Source organism: Leucopleurus acutus (genome assembly GCF_964270905.1).
Source record: "Leucopleurus acutus genome assembly, chromosome: 11".
Lineage (NCBI taxonomy): Eukaryota > Metazoa > Chordata > Mammalia > Artiodactyla > Delphinidae > Leucopleurus > Leucopleurus acutus.
In genome coordinates, this window is record NC_139152.1 from 11035426 (window position 1) to 11055190 (window position 19765).

Genomic DNA, 19765 nt, shown 5'->3' on the forward strand with positions numbered 1-19765 from the left:
CTAGGAAGGGCAAAGCGAAAACACTGGCTCGAGAAACTGTAATTATGTCCATCCGGTTCCAAATGAACACTTTCATCTACCGAGAATGCAGCCCTGCTCCTCCGTAATATGACTGACAGTGGCACTGTGGGATCTAGTTGTTAGGAGTGAGTGAGCGAGTGAGTGAGTATGTGTGTGTGTGTGTGTGTATGTGTGTGTGTGTGTGTGTGTGTGTGTGTGTGTGTGTGAGAGAGATGTGTGTTGGGCAGGGGCACAAGCATGACAAAGAGGCCAAATTAGGTGTAGTCATGCTGTTCGAGTGAATCTGTGGAAGCATTAAGAGCACATCTCAGGCAGAGGCAGCATCATGGCCTAGTCTCTGATTTTCAGATGGTCCTACGTCACAGCCAAAGGGAACATTAAAATAGCCCTTGATTTCAAAAGAAAATGATCAATGACAATTCAAGTGTGACAATGACATTGGGCGGTAACTACAAAGACTGTTCCATATAAGACTGAGGTTTCAGGCAGGCATGTTTTTGTTTTTCAAAAAAAAAAAAATGTCCCCTCTGGAAACAGGTAACATCCTTATCTAAGAGCAGCCGGCGGCCCAGCAAACTCCCATTCCCGGGGCCGCTTCCCCTGAGGCTTCGCTCCTGGCAGATCTCTGAGTCTACGCACCTCTTGATACAAGGAGGGAGCTGGAGCCACAGCCCGGGGGCTTAGACTTCCTGTCACTCCCTCTCTGCCCAGGTGATGACCAGGGGCTCTCTGGGTGCTGTGGTCTGAAGGGCACAGCCCGAGGATGGGCTCAGGGCTGACCTGTGGCTGGACTCCCTGAGGACACTCGGGAAGTCACAGGTATGGTGGCATCCAGGCTCCTCCCTCACCCTGGGGCGGGCACAGTCACCGCTGAAGGCAGCCGCCATGTGGCTCTGGCTTTCCTGGCGCTGCCCTGGACAGCTGTTACCTGCCCTGGTATTTCCGGCATTGCATCAAACAACTCCCAGTCCACACGAGGGCAGGAAGGTGGCCCTCAGAAAGTGCTTTTGAACCTGCTGCAACTCAGGTTACAAGCGGAAATGGAAAATGAGAAGTGCAATTCTCTCTTCAGTCCAATTATGCCCAGAAAACGAGCTCCAAGTTTGAGTGAATGTTCACGCCCTGCGAAGGACTAAAGGGACAGACACCTGAAAGGGCATCAGCTTTGGGTCCTGCCCTTTCCCAAAGCTACCATCAACACCAGTAACCAGGGAGACGCAGGTGCAGCTCCTGGCTTTGTGACATGAAGGGGTGCTCTCCTCTAGACCCCCTGTACTCTCCCTTCCTCCTATGCTACCCTTCCTCTGCTTTTGTAAGTATTTATAGGCCGAAAATTGACATGAACACCTCACGGGTAAAGCTTCCTTCTGGATATATTCTGAGTTCCCTGGACATTTCTTCATTCCACTCGTCCAAGAGAGATTCAGGAATGTACCTCTTCACGAGGATGGCATCTCTACACCCTTCCACCAGCTATTATCAGACTATTTGTTTCACTGGTTAAAAAAAAAAAGTGTCATAACATAATGAGCTGGATTTTGCTCTAAAACATTAACTATCCCTATTCCTTGCTGCAGGACTATCTAGATTTAATGGGATTTTTGAGAAGAACAATTGTCCCCCAGACTTACATTTTAATTTTCATTAGGGTGCTTCCCAAGTTGTCACAGTTTGCCCCATCTCGCCCATAATAATTCCTCTACCTGCTCCTGTCTCAATGAAGAATGGACTTGGTTCACTTTTTTGAAGAAGAGACTTGCCACTTCCTGTAACTTATTTGAGTTTGGTTCTCTACAGGACGCTTTAAATTAGCACACAGTGGCAGAAGATGCCTCCCACGGGGGAATAATTCACGTTCTATGACAAAATGAAAGTTACAGAGAAGGCTGGCCAGGAGAAGGGAACATGATCGGTTCCCAGAGCAGCGTAAGTGAAAGGACAGAACCAGCTCTAAGAGTTTGTTTACGGGGACATCAGCAACTGACACTGACCGGAATAGGAATAGGACAGATTGCCCAGTAGACCACCAAGGAGGTGAGGGAAGGCTGAACGGGGCTCAGAGACTAAAGTGACAGGAGGGCCATAAGGTCAGAGGTGATGTTGTCTCTTCCAATGCTATGAATCCCTTCACATTTAGAGAGAAAGGAGTCCTTGAGAAACTAGAATTCTCTCTAAGCCAGCTCGTTCAAATCCTAAGCTACTTTCGTTTGTGATATAAAGATCAGAAATAAAGTGCTTGATTACGTCAACTCTTGTCTACTCTTTGGGAGAAGTTGTCCTGTAGTCCAAGCCTCAGAAACGGTGAGAATCACACAGAGTCCAGGAAATATATATCATCAAGACACAGGTCGTGAGCTGCCCAAACAGTTCCCCCAAGTCTGATCTAGCATAGATACAGAAGTGGAAAATACCAGGCGTGCAGCATTGATACATTGGTCCTAGTGGACCACTGTTTGGGGTCCATAAGACTGTGTGATTAATGAGCCGGAACTGTGACACGTTCTTTCTGGTATTGCAAGTGCTTAAAAAAAGGCTAGAGGTTACATCAAAGCCAGATGAATCCCAGTGTAGGTCAGGCTGTTAGAGACTCAGTCTGGACAGTGCAGTGTCTGGAGACAGGCTCCACTGAAAGCATCTGAAAAGCTCCTGGTACCTAACACTTGATCAATATCCTCCATGGTCTCTCCCTCTGTGACTGACAATATGTATACCTATTGCATGCCAAGGACACTCCACTAACCGTAAGACAGTCACAGCGTAACTTTGAAGGACAAAGCAAAACTTAGAAAAATCCAAATTCCCATCTGAAATAATAATTTACATGAGAATGTACACATGTCCTGTGTTGCGGTGACTGTTGGTGGGAGCAGATGTACAGAGAGAAATGGGAAGGGGCTCATCCTTAGGTTTTACTGCAGATTCAAGTATCCTGTGGGCAAAATAAAGTGACTCCTTTTCAATTACAATTTATAATAACATCAAATATTTTTCAGTACCTTCCATAAACAAGATGCACTGGTAGGTGCTACGGGAGATAAAAAGATGAATAAATGCATGACCCCTGACCACAAGGAGTTTATAATCTAGCAGGGGAGATGGATGTATAGCTAAATAACCATAAATAAGATGGTCCACGGTGGCTGCCACCAGACAGATTAAACTAAAGTATTATGAGCATTCACAAAAGGCACATATATGGTTTTTTTTGGGGGGTGGGGGATGGCAGATGAAGACAGTGGACATGATGGACCAGATGTTCTGGTCTTTGAAGACTTGTATTGAGGAAGATGGATATTAGGCAAGAAGGGAATGAGATAAGAGATCGGGAGGCGAGAATTTGGGGCAAAGGGCACAGTTTAAGGAAAGACAAAAGTGGGAGAACAAGTTAGTACAGGAAAGGAAAGGGACAAAAATGTGACTCCCCTGTTGTCTGGGCCGCAGGCAAACAACAGGAAGTTATTCTTGCTGGTGGACTGTGGCAAATACAGCCCATCGAAGGGTCGTTTGTTTTGTTCTGAGTTGGAAAATGACATGATTTAATTTGTACTGAGCAAGTGATACTGATGAGAGTAGATTCAAATATAAAATGTTGGAACAGGGCTAAAGGACACAAATAATCCAGACTAGAGGGAAGGGCCCGAATGAGAAGACTTGGAAACTTTCAAGGTATGAATTAACGGCTTTCCAGAGGATTAGCTGTGCAGGATGAGGGAAATGAAGGAGGCAAAAGTGGCTGAAAGTCTTTAGTTTGGTGACAGAAAGAATCGTGGTACCATTAATCACAGGGGGGACTTGGTGATTATGTTGGTTTCCATTGGATATTTGACTCAACATGAAGTTAGTTGTCCAGGAAGTGGCTGGAAATATGTGCATTAAGGTGAAGCGAAAAGTTGGGTCTATAGGAGTGAAGATTTGGAATTCATCCTCATCCAGCGAGTCGTTGAAGTTGTGGAAAACGGAAATATTGCTACAGAAGCACAGAGGAAAGGAGAAGAGCGTCAAGCTCAGAACATCATGGCAAGTCGATGCTGAGGAGGCAGGATGGACAGCAGGAACCAGTGAGGGAACACCGAGAGAGGACCAGAGGGCTGGGATCAAAACCAGAACGTGCTGCTACCCAGCAGTGGATCTAGGGTAGTATTCATGGTGCCGAAGAGCAGAATTAAAAAGAAAAACAAAGATTACGGATCTTGTAACAAGGAGTTCATTGGAATGCTGCCACTGAGTAGTTTCAGTAGAGTGGCAGGATGTAGCCCAATTTAAAGGGTAAGTCATGCGCATTAACTGAGGAAATGAAGAAAGAAAGGCGACCCTTTTGAGAAATTTGGAAGTGAAGAAAAGAAATGGAGATAGGACAGGAATTCAAGGGTCTAACTGGACTGAGAGAAGATTGGGATTTAGGGACTGTTGTAGGACTTGTTTTTGGAGATGGTGGAGGACTGAGGACTGTTTTTAGTGATGGTTGTAGGCAGATGTGTGGAAGGGATTAAAGATGCAACAGAATGAAGTGCTACTGGCTGGAGCGCCATAGAGGAGGTTGGGGGAGGGTATCAGAGTACGGGGAAGAGGGTCACCGAGTTGGGAGGGAGGATGGCGAAGATAAGTGAAGGATGGGAGAAATTTAAAGGTAGAGAGGAGAGGTCATGTGAGAATTTGCAAAATCAGGTGTCTTTTCTTAGTAATTCAGTAGGAAAGAGACGAGATGAAAATGAAAATAAAAAACAAATGAGCAAACCCTTGGAGAATGTGACAGGGAGTCAACACTGGAGAATAAAAAAGATATCTGAGCTGGGTAGGGTTTAGGTGAGATTAAATGGATCCAATCTGTGCTCTTTGGCATAGGTTTTGACCTTCTGTTCTTGGCGATAGAGTGGATGTTGGGAGAATGGGAGACAGAGTTAGAAAAGCAAGGTAGGTGGGGTGAGAAGGCGGGAGGAAGAAGAGATTGCTGGTGAGGGTGTTGTTGCTACGGGTGATCACAGGGTGAGACCAAGGAGGGAAGTAAATGAAATCAGAGGGGTTTACGGACCAGAACAACGGAGGGACCCTGAAGGAAGGCAGACAGGATATAGAAAACGCCAGGTCGTGGTCAGAGAGGGAATTTCACTGGGAGGCGGAATAATTCCAAAAGAAGGATTCAGGCGAGGCCACGACGGGGAGAGGTGAAACTCTGTAGTGTTTTTAAAATAATATAATGCATAATATCTTTGACTCACACCCTGGAGCCAGAAAAAATTAAACCTGCCTGTATAAATCTACCCAGTTATGCACACCTATTTATACATACATAATACATACATTTAAATATTGTATGCTTTTGCATTCGCATATTATATGTGAGTATAATATACTCCATTTTAAATTCTTTTATCTTCTTCACAGCACTAGCCCAGGGGCATGATATGTGTTCAGTAGACATTGGTTTAATTGAACTAACACATTTAACTAGAGCTTTTATTTTTTCTCCTGCATATTACTGGAATCTGCTCTACCCCTAAATCACAACGCTAAGTTAATTACGAAAAAGAGAGTTCAGGTTTAAACTGAGGAGACCAAACCTTTAAAATAACAGTTTTATAATGGGCTTAGTGTTGTGTTTTTTCATTGTACCCTTAATCCTTGCAGTGAGTTCCATTTCTCTCACCTTTGCCAAAACACGAATTCCACACACAAGAGTCCCGAGGCTATGGGGAATTCTACTCCTCCGCTCTGTTTTCCACCCTTAGTTCTCATTAGGAGTCCTCACCCTCAGAATCACACCAGCAATTCTGCTGTAAAGCACAGAACAGAGCCGGAAACTCACTGCGATGGGCTCGGAGATGGATGCAAATGGACACCCTGGCAGAGAAACCTGGATGATTTCTAACTCTGCCCACTTATTCCCAGTACTGCTATCCGAACCCGTCACTCTCTCTCCTTTTTCCTTGCTTCGGCATTGTAAATTAGAAGCCCCAAACTTAATTAATCTCTCCAAGACACGGAAAGAGCACTGATTTTCACTTGAGGTTTTTGGGGGCATTCTTTGCCGTGAGAATAGATAGGTTTCTATGCTTTAAGTCAGAGGACCCACAGCAGCCCTGCGTGGTGATTGAGTCTGTGTGGTTGGAACGGCATGGAGGGGGGATATATGAAGATACCTTGGGATTTTATACGGTACTGGAACCCCCAAACTAGAATGGAATCCTAGATCCAAACTAGAATGGAATCCTAGAACTAAACTATGATTAGAAGTTCTCAGACTGCCGAATCTACATTTTAGTGTTGTCCCAAATACCTGGTACGTCTAAAAAAGAACTGCCCACCAGTTAAGTGGTACCTGGTAGTCCAGTAGCTTCCGTTAGTGTGTGTTGGGATCACCCGAGACCCCCTATGGAGGTGGGGAGGTGGAGAACATAGAACGACCCAGCTACACTGGAAGATTAATTGAACTGGGACAGAGGACAGACAATGACAGTAACTTTTTATTATCATAATTTGATCTTTCCAGTTGTCTACTCAGTAACTTGTACCAGAGGAGAAACATCAGTGTTCCATTTTCTACAGAAGGAGCCAAAGCCCTTAACCCGTCCTACAAGGTACAGATGTTAGAAATTCATAAACTACACACTCATGTGGCTGCTTATGGAAAATAATTCCCAGCTGGGAGTCCTAGTCCTGCGTCACACGAGCCTTAATAAAAGCAGGAGAAGGATGAGATGTTTTGAACGTCTTTACACTCTAGAACCTGTGTCTTTCCTCCCTACTCTGTCACCCTTAGCATTCTTTGCGCTCTCTCCCTCTTCTCCTGTACCGTTACTTTATTTCCAGGAAAAGAAATGAGAACCCTAACGTAAGCTAGGTGTTTCAATGTCTAAGCTTCTAATATGGCTGAAAACGGCACCCTTCCGGGGATGACTTTCATTTAAATGACAGATGAGCAGCTCGGGGCTAAAGGAATAATTCTGTGTGGGAAGCCAGTAGTTGGAGTGGGGTGGGGAATGAAGAGGAAAGGTCTTCTCAGAACCTCTGAAGCCACACCATGGACCATACGCCATTTTTAAGTCCAGACCCATTCCAGGGTAACTGTCTACCTTGAGCTGCTTCTCACCCATAAAGAGTTCCTTAGACAGGAAGGAGAATCTCTTGACACTCAAGAATGAAACACTCCACCAGAGTACTGAGCACACATTCCTTATATGGCTTTGGGCTCAGACAGCACAGAAGGTATGGCCACAATATCTAGAAATGCCTAATGCGTTCGTTCATAGCACTGCCGCTGCATCATTTATGCACACATCTGAATCATTCCTGACACACCAAACAGACACACACAGGCTGTCAAGCAGTGACAGGGCTTTTTGAAAGAGATGGGAATTAAAAGAATAAAGTGAGTTCTGGAATAGCTTTTTTCCAAAGGTCATTGCCCAGACAATCTGGTTATGCTGTCCCTAAACCTTGAACTAAGCAAAAACCAAACCAAAAAACAAACAACAAACAAAAAACACCAAGAAACCCTAGTCCTTAAATGAGATGTGCAGGTGACCAGCACGCTGCGTTTTGGTAACACAGTTTCTTCACCTCCCATGCAGAGAATTCACCCTTGGGCAACTTCTGATGGCCATGGAAGACTGGGCGGGTGATATTCCCTTAATTTTCTAGACGACTCCTATTTTATCACATTACACATGCGTTTTGGCACGACTGACACCACTGACATTGAATGGAATCATTTGGGATTTTTTTCTCCCTCAGTCACAATATGGCTGTGGCCAGCAGAGGGGAATCCGTACCAAGGCCGTTTCCCACGTTCTGGCTGAAGCAACACAGTGACATACTTTGAAATTACAAGATCCACTGTACATGCGTCACTCTGAAGGGTGTGCACACTCTTGACTCAGGCAAGTTCAAGGGTCAGATTACCTGAAGTTGCTAGAAATGCTGAGATTTAAGCATGGCCACCGAAAGGAGTGATATAGGACCACACCCAGCGACTCACTTCCACAGTGGAAGGGAATGATTAGAGGACACGAAAGATAGAAAGCACGGACTCCGAAGAAAGTCGGAACCATTAGCGCTCCCAAGGGTGTCTGTGGAACGTCACAGTTTGGACAGACTGTGTCTTTGTCCAGACCCATCTGTGGAAGAGATGGAGCTGAGAGCTGCATTCATCCTCATGCATTTTTCCTGGCTTCTTCTTTTGCAATGAAGTTAACATCTAGAACTTGGCCTGGCTCAGCCTTCCTTTCTTTAAGCTTTCTTGAGCAGGCCATGAATATCTTATTTGGTCTCAATTCATACATTCAGTTGAAGAGAAGTGACCAACGGGGGCCAAAGAGGGGTTTAGAGAAATGGAATTACCCAGCTGACAGCTCTTGATGATGGCAGGATAGGACAAAAAATGTAATATCTCAGCTAAATGGATTTGGAAATGTCATCTGGTGGTAAAGAGAGAGAGAGGCTGCCACCCTTCACAAAGCCAAGGGTCCAGTGAAAGAAATTCTACTTGTCTGGTTAACCCCAGGTCAGGTTCTGAATACCTGGTTCGAGGCAAATAGCACCTTCCTGACGGCAGAAGCAAGGACAAGGCGAATATAAAGTCACTGCTGGCGCTGTCCCTCCTGTGCTCACCCTTCTACCGCTAAACCCAACTTCCGAGACCTTCCTAAGAGAACCCTCTGGCCGCTGAGCTTTGAGTCGAGCCGGTAAGCTTTTCTGGAAAAGCATGCTCATTTGTAAGACACGCATCCAGGGCTACCTCCCTGTAGCCAGATAGCACGTGCTTCAAGAAAGGAGACCTCGTGGGAAGTTTCTGGGCGTGCTTGCAGAGGAATGGAGGGGGCCGGGGAGAGGGCTGGAGCCCAGGCAGTAGGAAGAAAAGAGTCAGAGTGACTGACGCGCTTGTTAAACATGAGAGGGGGCTGTGGGGAGATTTCTTAAGACTGGGCCTCCTGAAGCTCAGCTTAAGGTTGATTTGACCTCAATTCTGGTTTAAGCCCTTTGGGGAATCTTTCCCACCCTCGGTGCCGACAGGGAAGATATGACGCCACCAGCTTGACTTTGCACAGATGCTGGTGATGTACCGTCTCCCTGGAAGATAGGAGCTGGGCCTGCGGTTTGCCCAGGCCGATAGGCATGACTACTTCTCGCAGGCCAACGAGAAGACTGGTGAGGTGGGAGGTGGAACACGCAGCCCTTCCCTGTCTTAGTCACCACGGCGGCCTCCATTCCCCTTCACTGTTCTCCGGACACCCCGAAGCGAAAGCCATACAAAACAATTCCCCCGAAATGGAAAACGAAAGCCCGTAACAAAACACTTCTTCCCCCTTCATTCCCATCCCGACCCCGCTCCCTCCGGCCAACACCCTGAATACTCACGAGAGAACACTTTATCTATACAAAATTAATTAGAAAACAAAATATTTACATATGAAATAAACACCATCTTGATTTCTGTCACCAGCGGAGACGCCAGAGCCCCCTTTGTTCTAGATTGCTGTTCGCTAGGTTAGTTGGTTTGGTTTTTTTATTTGAAAGGGATGAGGTAAGAGGAAGAGTGAGGGACGAGCCCCTGACCTGGGACAGAGTCAGGGCAAAGAATGCTTGACGGCCCTTCGCCTTCTTCCTCCTGGAGATGTCTCATGCCCTCTGTCCTCTCTCTCCAAGGTCCTTCCTTGAATCTAAGGTAAAGCACTCCGTGCTCCTCTCTCCAAATCTGTGAGAGGTTCAGCCCCTTGCCCCCAGGTTTGTTTTAGAAAGAAAACAAAGCTTTACAAGGCCTTCGGTTGGCTTGAAAATGAAAGATACTGAGGTAAGAATCAAGGAGGAGAGCGGGGGCGGCAGTCAAGGGCTGGGGGGTGAGGAAGGGCGGTGAGTCGGGGCGGGTGGGACCTGAAGAGACATGGCAGCTTCCTTCCAGAGGAGGATGAGCACCTTTCTGGTTTATGTGTCCTGTGTGCGACACGGAGACCCTGCAGCCAAGCCTCCAAACGGACCTGGCTCTTTGGCTGCCACCCTGGGTAAGGGGACGATGGCAGGACAGTGGAACTGACCCACGGAACACGCCTACCCCAGGTTTCAGGACTGGCAGTGACAAGTATTCATTTCCCTTCTCAAGTTTCCAACTTTGAGTGAAGGGGGTATCACATCTGCCAGTGCCCTCATCTATCTATCTATATATATTTTATTCTTTATTCTTTATCTGGGAGGGGAAGGAGGTGTTGCAGGAAGGTGGAGGGGTTTCTACAGAGAGTGTCCACACTGGGTTCAGCGTCACATCCTCAGGGAGCCAGACCCAATGGGGTAGCGGGGGAGGCCCTTCTCGCCTCCCGTCCCCGCTTCCGAACCTCTTCCCTTCCCTCCACTGTTTCCCGAGCTGTACTCGTGGAGCGAGCTCGTGCCTCTTCACTGGCTGTGCCGTATCGGTTGTGGCCAATTCAGGGGGGTAACAAGCCTGCTCTCCTAGCTCCAGGTTAAGTAAGAAGGGATCAAAGCATTGAAAACATCCCCCTCTCTCACTTACCCGACCACAAATGACCCCCCTGTCCTTCAAAGCCTTACTTAGCTCCTCCCCACAAACTGGCCAGCGGAGGGTCCAAAAAGCTCAGACGAGCTTTGTACAATCTTCTGCCCTCAGGTACGGGCCAAAAGAATCCTGGCTGCTTCTACTTCCCTTTAGCCTTCCTGGAAAGTTCTTGGCCAAAACTGGTGGAATGTATTGGCAACCACGGAGGAATTATTTTTGCACGTTGCCCTTGTAGGACTGTTCACCCACGTTTTTGTCTAGACCACAGGAACTTCTCCGTCAAGAACTTCCATTCTCTTCATTTGGGAAGGGTCAAGGGGAGAGACAGCCAAAATTCAGGTAACGCAGGCCCGTCTCTGTTTATATATAAGCCAAAACAAGCCCGGTGCTTGTTGAAAGAAACAACATCATGAGGCAAGGTTGCCTTCTCCGCATGAAAAGGCCTGATGACAGGCGTGTATAGACAACACGTGTGCAAGTGTATATAGACACACATGCACACACAGTCCCTCCTTCCTTGCCTCTAATGCACCATGAAACACTGCTCTGATGTACTTTCCATCATCCGCCAATGACCTTTCATTCCAGTTCACTACCAGCTAAGTCTCATGGAATTGAAGCAAACTTTTTTTTTTTTTTTCGGCTTATATAGAAACACACGTGGCTTCCCACCCTCTGCCTGGCGCACGATCCCCAAACACACGCCATCTAAGCAACAAGAATTTAGCAAAAGCCTCTGTTCATTCACAGGCAGTAATGCTAAAGGCGCTTATTGGGGCGCTGTGCTTCCTCACCTAAACGTAAAGGTCAGTTCGGGGAGAGCTATCCTGCGCTCCCGCGGCCTCCTCCCGCTTCTCCGTGCTTCCCTCGAAGTGCGTGGCAAAGAGTCCTTCCACGCTAGGAGGAAGCTCGTGTGGGGCCACTTCCTTCAACCACTCCGCCCTCGCCGGCTGAGCGAGCCCACCGTATCCTCTCGCGGGAACTGGGAACTGGAAGGATGGACAGACCGGGAAGGAGGAGGGGACTGGAAAGGGAGCAGAGATGGTTCTGGTCACCAGGGTCGCCCTCAGAAGGAATCAGAACTCCAGGATCCCATAAATAAATGAAAACGACAAGAAAGGAGCAAATGGGAACCAAGTTCACCCCCGTCACCCTCTGTGACATGCGCACCACACGTCCACAGCCCCGACCCTCCCGTACCCACCTTCGCCTCTCTCTTCCCTCACTCAGACATCAGACTCAATACTAGACAGTTTCTCATACACATGCCCATTGCTGGAGCCATTGAAAGCCCTGGGGTTTTTGTTGTTAGGCACACAGGGGTTGGACTGGTTCCCTATACAGATGTCTTTCTGGAAACGGCCTGGTACAGCCCCGTGCAGGGCCGACACCACCGGCTTGTTGGTGACAAGGGCACGGAAGTCCGGCCTGGCCTTCGGCACCCCTGCCACCGTGGGCTGCCTGAAGAAGTAGGATTTGCTGCCGTGGAGCAAGCACTGGTCGTCCCCGAAAGTGGGGATGAAAGGGTTCTGCGTGACCCGGTCGGGGTAGAGCGACTTGCTGAGCATGTAGCTGCCGCCGCCGCCGCTGCCGCTGCCGCCGCTGCCGCCGCCGCCGCCGCCGCCGCCGCCGGGGTTGCCATGGTTGCCGTGGTGGTGATGTCCCGCGGCCGGCGCCGCCGCCTTGCCGTTGCCGAAAGCGCTCTCGCCCGCCGGCATCTCAAACATGTGCGCGTAGGGACTGCCGTCCAGGAAGCGGCCCTTGTCTTTCAGGCTCACGCTGCGCGGGGCCAGGGCGGCCTCCTCCTTCTGCAGGTCCACGAAGGTGTCGTAGGAGTGCTGGCGCCGCAGCTTGTTCCGGGTCTTCTTCTGCGCCTTGGAGTTGGTCGGGCTCTGGGGGTACTTGGCGGCGGGCGCGCTGGACGGCACGGCCACCGGGGCGGCCGGCTGCTCCAGCTCCTGCAGGGAGCTGTCCTCGCTGATGTCGTACAGCTTGCCGGCCTTCTTGCACGCCTCGCAGCGGATGCACGCCTGCCGGCCCGAGTTCTGCCCGGGCACCGCGCTCGAGTAGTTGTGCAGCTTGGACGGGCAGCTGCGGCAGAAGTTGCCCCCGGAGCGTTCCTCCCAGTCCACGCTGGTCAGGTTCTTCTCCCAGGGGGCCGGGACCCCGCCGACTCCGCCGTGCTTGTCAGCCGGCCCGTGCTTGAGGTGCGACCGGTTGGTGCAGGGCCCTCCTCCGCCCACCGAGTCGCGCTTGAAGTCCTCGCCGCGTTCCTTGTAGATGTCGGTCAGGTCCACGTGCTCCCAGTGCGGCGAGGTCTCCTTGGTGCGGAACTGGTCCAGGTAGAAGTCCCGCAGCCCCTCCTTGTCCCTGAAGTAGCGCTTGTGGTCGGGGGAGCGGGGCGGCCGGCGGCGGTAGGCCAGCTCGATCTCGTCGAACTCGCGGCGGGACTTGGCCGAGGCCGGCCGCTTCTTCAGGCTGTCCTTGTACTGCTGCTTCCGCCTCTTGGCCGCGTTGCCCTCGATGTTGCCGTAGGTGACCGTATGCGTGGAGATGTCCGACACGTCGGAGCGGATCAGGTCGTCGTGGCCGCCGTAGCGGTCGCTCTTGAACGAGAACTTGCCGTACAGGTCGCTGAGCTGGCTGTGCTTGGAGGAGGGGAGGCCGATGTCCAGGGGCTTCTTGCCGAGGGATCTGGGCTGCGTGGTGAAGGGCGGGTTGTCGCAGTCATAGAGCCCGTCGATGGAGCTGGTGCTGCCGATGCTGTGCGGCCGGTGGTGGGGGTCCTGGTACGCGTTGCTGTCCTTCAGCTGCAGGTTGCCGAAAGTCCTCTCCACCTCGCTGATGTAGTCGCTGAAGAGGTTCTCCTCACAGGGCGGGTTGTTGTAGGATTTGCAGTCAGAGTGCGTGAAGCTGCGGCGGTGCTCGGAGATGTCGTAGACGGACGACTCGCGGCGGATGAAGTCCAGGGCGCTCTGTGGGGAGCCGTTCACGCCGGACAGGTTGGCCATGTTCTTGGCCGTGCGGAGAAGACGCAGGATGTTGGAGTGCGTGTTGTTCATGGTTGCGGTGGGGGAATTCATCACGGATTGGCGCTCCTCGATGGCCACCCCGTGGATGCAGCTGTAGATACCCTGGAGGGAGGATGGGACCGGTTAGGTCTCCGGCGAGGCAGGAAGTGACCATAAACAGCACCCCCCAACCAACCCACCACTGACTGCCCAAGTGGATGAGAAAAGTCAGAGCGGACATGAAAGGGATGGTCTTACACACTCACAGAAACATACGGCTAGAAGCTTGCCTGCCTTACCCCCCTGCATTTAGCAAGCCGCATCACGAGCTGGCGGCCTGGTGATCCAGAGGGAACATGGCTACACCGAGTGACTTGAACAAATGGATTCGAATTGCAAGACAGGACATTCTTGCCTCAACTCCACTACTGACTCGAATTGATTTTCCTTTCCGTGCTGAGGTTTTTGTGTCTCAAAAATGAGGCCATGATATCGACTGATAGCAAAAAATATTGTCAGCCTTCTGGAAATCAGTAGCAATGCTCTACAGATGCTGGGGATTTTCGGCCCTGGCTGGTCACCCTTGGCTGGCAGTAAAGTGCGACAGAGCCCAGGCGCTCACAACTGCCACTCTTTCCCGGCTCTGACAAACTTTGAGCAGCTTTTAGGATTTTGGTCACCAAATCACAACTGAGCAATTCTCTTCTTGAGCCAAGCGTGAACCAAATTCACAGAGACAGTCAGGCAGCCCTGGGGTCAAAGAGGGATTTTTCTCCTGCTGTGCCCTATACCAGGGCAGGAAGGACCTGGGACAGATACCCCAGTACTAAATACGAATAAAGAATGCCTTTGTTGGGGAGAGGGAGGTGGGGGAGGGATGGATTGGGAGTTTGGGGTTAGCAGATGCAAACTAGTATATATAGGATGGATTAAACAACAAGGTCCTACTGCAGAGCACGGGGAACTACATTCAGTAGCCTGTGATAAACCATAATGGAAAAAAACTATGAAAAAGAGCGTATATATATATATATGTATAACTGAATCACTTCGCTGTGCAGCAGAAATTAACACAACACTGCAAATTAACTGTACTTCAAGAAAATAAATAAATAAATAAAAGAATCTTGTGGACTCCTCTCCTTTATTCTCTCCTTAGCTCCTGGTTTCCTCCTTATAGTGTCTCACTCAGTTACTCTGATCATAAATAATGAATATCTTAACAAATTAGTATTGACTGAGAACTCCCTGTGTGCGGCTCCTTGTGCAGAGCCCTGAAGAACACCGTCCAGGAGAGGGAAAGGCTTGGGCTCAAGTCTAAAGTCAGGCCAACCTCCTCCCAGTCTCTTGTCCCCTGCCTTGAAAGGTGGACACATTTGGAACTTTTCTGCCTGGCAAGGGAAGGTCTCTGCAGAGGAGGTGTTTGAACTGTATCTTTAAAACTAGGGGGATAAATTTGGAAAGGGGCTGTCCCAATGGAGGGGCACGAGAGGAGAGAAGATTAGAAAGGAGAATGGCAGGGCTTCCCTGGTGGTGCAGTGGTTGAGAGTCCGCCTGCTGATGCAGGGGACACGGGTTCGTGCCCCGGTCCGGGCGGATCCCACATGCCGCGGAGCGGCTGGGCCCATGAGCCATGGCCGCTGGGCCTGCGCGTCCGGAGCCTGTGCTCCGCAACAGAGAGGCCACAACAGTGAGAGGCCCGCGTACCACAAAAAAAAAAAAAAAAAAAGAAAAAAAGAAAGGAGAATGGCAGCTACAAGGGAAAGAAGGAAGATTTGCATATGATAAGCCTCAGTTTCCCTGAGGCAGCAGTGAGATAAGAGATCTCTAAGAGAAGGTTCCTCTACTTTCCTTCTCAGGCCTCCTTTCTAACCCTTCTTGATTATGGCCAGGAGAAAATGCCCTTTTCCTCTACAGAGCCATTGATTATGTCGAGGGGCTACAAATGGGATTTCTATTACAGGTTCCCCCCACTGCTGCCATCCCCCTCTCTGGAGAGGTCTTGGGGAGGGCCACGCAGTGCAACGACGTGGCTCAGGGACCACTAGTCCCAACCTCCTGCTCCCAGATAACTGAATGGCCTGCAGCAACTCACAGCCAGAGAGGACACTTTCTCTATCAACTAAAATACTACAGGAAAATGATCAAAAGATGCAACAATTGAATGAGTACTCCATTTTCTCATGTAATTCCATTAGAGACAAAGTTGGTTATTTATGTCTGAAGCCTAGACCTCTATTTGAAGAGGACATTTGAGTCCACCTCTCATGAATGAATCCCATAACTTTATTAACAAATTCAAAAGAAGTCTTTTTTTTTTTTCTTTTTTTTTAGCTCTTCCCTGTGACCCTCTGTTCATATTCAAAATCTCATTCTGGACTAGACACACAGAAGAGCACTAAATAAAGAACGACTTGAGCTATACTCTTGCTCCAATTAAGGAAGTTTCTGGAATGCAAATTTCTTACAGGTCAGGACTTATTTCTGAAGGCTCTGTTAAGCTCTTTAACTCCCCAAACTCACACATGGTTAAAACATAGAGTAGGACGGTGAAATAACCAACAATATACCTTTGGATGTCAGAATAAGAGAGATATAGTTCATGATTTAAATAGAAATGTGATTTTTTAAAAGGATTAAATGATTAATCCAACCTCTGCAGAATTAACTAATGGTGATGAAAGGCATCTGGGAAAAGGCCAAATGTTTCATTCTGATAGATCTGCCAGTTCTTATGGAGAACCAAATGCCCAAACCCCACACAGAAATCTGTTTCTTGAAGGAAAAACTGCATCACCTGTTTTTTGAGCCACTTGAAATGATGTCATCCCCCCCTGCCCCCCCAGGGAAATGTACATGATGTGGCTTCTCGCTTTAGCAGCCTTAGGCTGGAGTCAGTGCCCTCCTGGCTCTCCGTGCTCTGCACAGCGAGCTGTCTTTCCCAAGCTCCAAGCACCTGAATCAAAGCACTTACTCTGCTGATGGAGAAGACCATGCCAGGCTTGCCAGAACACACACCCATAAAGCAGTGCCTGAACTGCCAATAGAAGAGGTGTTCGCAAATGAAGGTGATGAGGCTGAGAGCCATGGCGGCCCCCAGCATGTAGAAGACGCCCGCCATGTTGTCAATGTCCAGCTGGCTGCTCATGACCTCATTCTTCTCATTGTGGCAGATGCCCGTGAGCCACAGAGCTTCCAGCTCCTCCATCTCCCCTGGCGGCGGGACGGGAAGGAGAACAGGCAGAGAGAGGAGAGAGGGCAGGAGTAGAGAGAGGGGGCGAGAGGGGTGTTGGGGAAAGGAGAGGAAAACATGCGAGAGAAAGAGAGAAGGAGACATAAAGAAAGAAAACCAACAGAGAAAGTTAGGATTTTATTAAATACCGTTATGTAGTAACTTAACGACGTATTCAGGTATTCAGTGAGAACGATAATGTGGATACCACCGGTGACACAAAGACAGGAGACATTACCTCTGTGCCCCATGACTTACCCAGTGTAAACTGGTATATAAACAATCAGTATGACAAGCTATATGCAGGTCACAAGAGCTGCCTGAACTAGAGTGATTTTGCAGATGGGTGGCCAGTGGGTTTTCATGAGGATGTAGGACTTGGAGGTGGGCATGGTGAATGGGTGAATTTTAATTTACATTGCACAAAAAGGCACTCCAGGCAGCAGAAATAGCATGATCAAGGGGAGGAAGGTAGAAAATCACACGGCGTATTTGGGAAAGGCAGGCAGAACGAGTCAGAGTAACAGTAGGCAAGGAAGCTGAATACAAAAGGTTGCTGCAAGATCGCCGAGGGCCCGAGTATCAGACTAAAGCACTTTGAACTTTTTCTTGCTGTTGTTGTAGACAGTGAGGAACAACATAACCGAACAAGCGATTCAGAAAATTGCTCTCAAAAGATGTGCAAAGCAGATTGGGTCGGGGGGAGGAGAGACAGAGACATATCGGCAGAGACATTGATTGATTCCCTAGAGGTCCTCAGACTTCCTGATCTCTTGTTGAAAATACAAATGTTCACAGTAAAAGGGACACCACCCAGTTCGGACCTGCCTCCTTTTAACGCTGCTTAAGGAAGTTTTGATTAATTCAAGTCATGCCAGGTTACAATAACCGTGATCCACTTCAGTGGATACTAGGAATTAGAAAGGTAGAAATCGTAGACAAAAGGAAAATGACAGAAACCATATGCCCGAGAATGCATCTAATTCCAGAGAAGCGAAAATCTGATGAAGAAAACTGCCTGTTCCAATAGTTCCAGTTTGGTTCAAAATGTGAACCTTGTCTGAATAATCTGACCGAAGCCCTGGCAACTTCTGCAAATCATCTCTATGGCTGTACTTCCTCGTGGATAGAGGCCCCGTTATTGCCTTTGAGTGACAGCTGCATTACAATGACAGAAACTCTTATACCAAAATGGCTCGTAACCCTCCACCTAGAACCCCCCTCCTCTTTCCAATGTTAATCAAATCACTTTTTACTCATTTCTTGGATCAAAGTATGATTTTCCTAACTAGGGAACAACTGACTTCACCCAGAGTCTGACAATCTCCCTATGCCCCTCTGCTTCTTCTCGCATCCCTAACAGCAAAGATTCTGCAGACAGAACTTAGGGAACCGCTTGCTTGATGGCCTGTGAGGCCAAGTAGAGTCAGGCTGCTCATCCGTAACTGGATTAGCTTCTGTGAGACGAACAGGAGGAGTAGGTGCTTTAGACAATAAAGTGACGAGGGATGCGGAAGGCGTGAGTGTAATGAAACAGGAGATGAGATTTCCTCAAAACAAGCTGTCTGCTCAGTCTGCTGCGAGAATCACTCTGGCGGGTGAGTGCCTTCCAGTGTCTGTCTCTGAGGACCCTGACCCTGCTTCCTCCGTCTTCCAGAGGGAAAAGCAAGATGGGAGAGGGAACGATGAGCAGATGGCCACGTGTGGATTTCTCTGCCCTTCCTCTGGGCCCAGAGAGAGCAGAGACCTTTCCAAAATCCCATCCACTGCTCTGGCCACATGTGAGAAGACTGGGGAACTTCTGATCCCAGCCCCTCTTACTTTATCCCTGAGGGTTTGATCATACCCTGCAATCCTGAAACACACCTCCTTGACTGACTAATCCTCTCCCCCAAATTTCACCCTGGGTTGCATTGTATAACCACGCCCCACTGCCCCCCGCAGTTCCTTTGTTGAAGTCCTAACTCCCAGTACCTTGAGATGTGACTTTATTTGGAAGTAGGGTAATTGCAGATGTAACTGGTTAAGATGAGATCACCTGGATACAGTGGGCTCCTAATCCAATATAACTGGTATCCTTAAAAAGGGAGGGAATCAGACATAGACACGTACAGAGGGAAAACATGCACACAGGGAGAAAGCCATGTGAACATGAAGGCAGAGCAGGGGTGATGCGTCTACAAGCCAAGGAACGCTGTAGATTGCCAGCAAACCACGATGAGCTTAGGGGAGAGGCATGGAGCGGATTCTCCCTCGAGTCCCTCATTAGGAACCAAAGCCGACACTTTGATCTTAGGGTTCAGGCCTCCAGAACCTCGAGCCAAATGTCTGTTGTTTAAGTCACTCAGTTTGTGGTACTTTGCTACAAAGCGTTAGGAAACTAATAACATACACCCTCCAAATCTCCTAGTGTACTGTGAAATGCTTTTCTGGAAATGCAGAGGTTAGAGGGATGAGGAAGGAAGAAGGGTTGATGTTTCGGACTGGCCATCGGGAGAGGCCAAAGAGGCACTGTCCCTTTCTTTAACTCACCATCTCCGAAGAGCTGCAGGATAGCAAGGTCCACCTGGCGCTTCCACCCAGAATCCTTTTGGATGGCAATGCCATAACCAGTGGAAGCAAAGACCTTCCCGCTGCCAATGGTCACCAGCTTGCAGCCTTCGTCTCTGCCTGCCATGTAGTTCAGCACTGCTGCATCGTAGATGAAGGCATCCAGTTTCCTGTGCCAGAAAGAAACAAACAAAGCAAGTCCAGTGGAGGAATTTTAGTACAAAACTACCACTGGGGTCATTAATAGGAAGCAGCAGGGCTCCAGCAGACTATGGGGGGGAAGTGGCTCAAAGTAAGGCTCAAGGTGGAACTCGGCCAGAAACTAAAGCCTAAATCCCAGGCTGTTCTTTGTGCGATTTCAGGTTGACAGGAGGAGTTCTCTCCCTCCCACTGGGAATGATGAGAATGTAAGCTGGGCCTGAAGCCAACTCATAAGCTGTGTCTGAAAGG

The 19765-nt window shown here is 49.0% G+C and overlaps 1 protein-coding gene across 1 annotated transcript in view; it reads right to left on the reverse strand.

The window, feature by feature from the left end:
- Positions 1 to 11748: 11748 nt before the first annotated feature.
- GRIN2B (glutamate ionotropic receptor NMDA type subunit 2B) overlaps positions 11749 to 19765 on the reverse strand; it is a gene marked incomplete at both ends in the record, with an annotated part of 290643 nt that continues 282626 nt past the window's right edge. The window contains 4 exons of the mRNA XM_082849516.1: positions 11749 to 12107; positions 12138 to 13656; positions 16508 to 16746; positions 19298 to 19485. Coding sequence (XP_082705642.1) covers positions 11749 to 12107; positions 12138 to 13656; positions 16508 to 16746; positions 19298 to 19485 — 2305 coding nt within the window. The remainder of the gene's footprint in view (positions 12108 to 12137; positions 13657 to 16507; positions 16747 to 19297; positions 19486 to 19765) is intronic.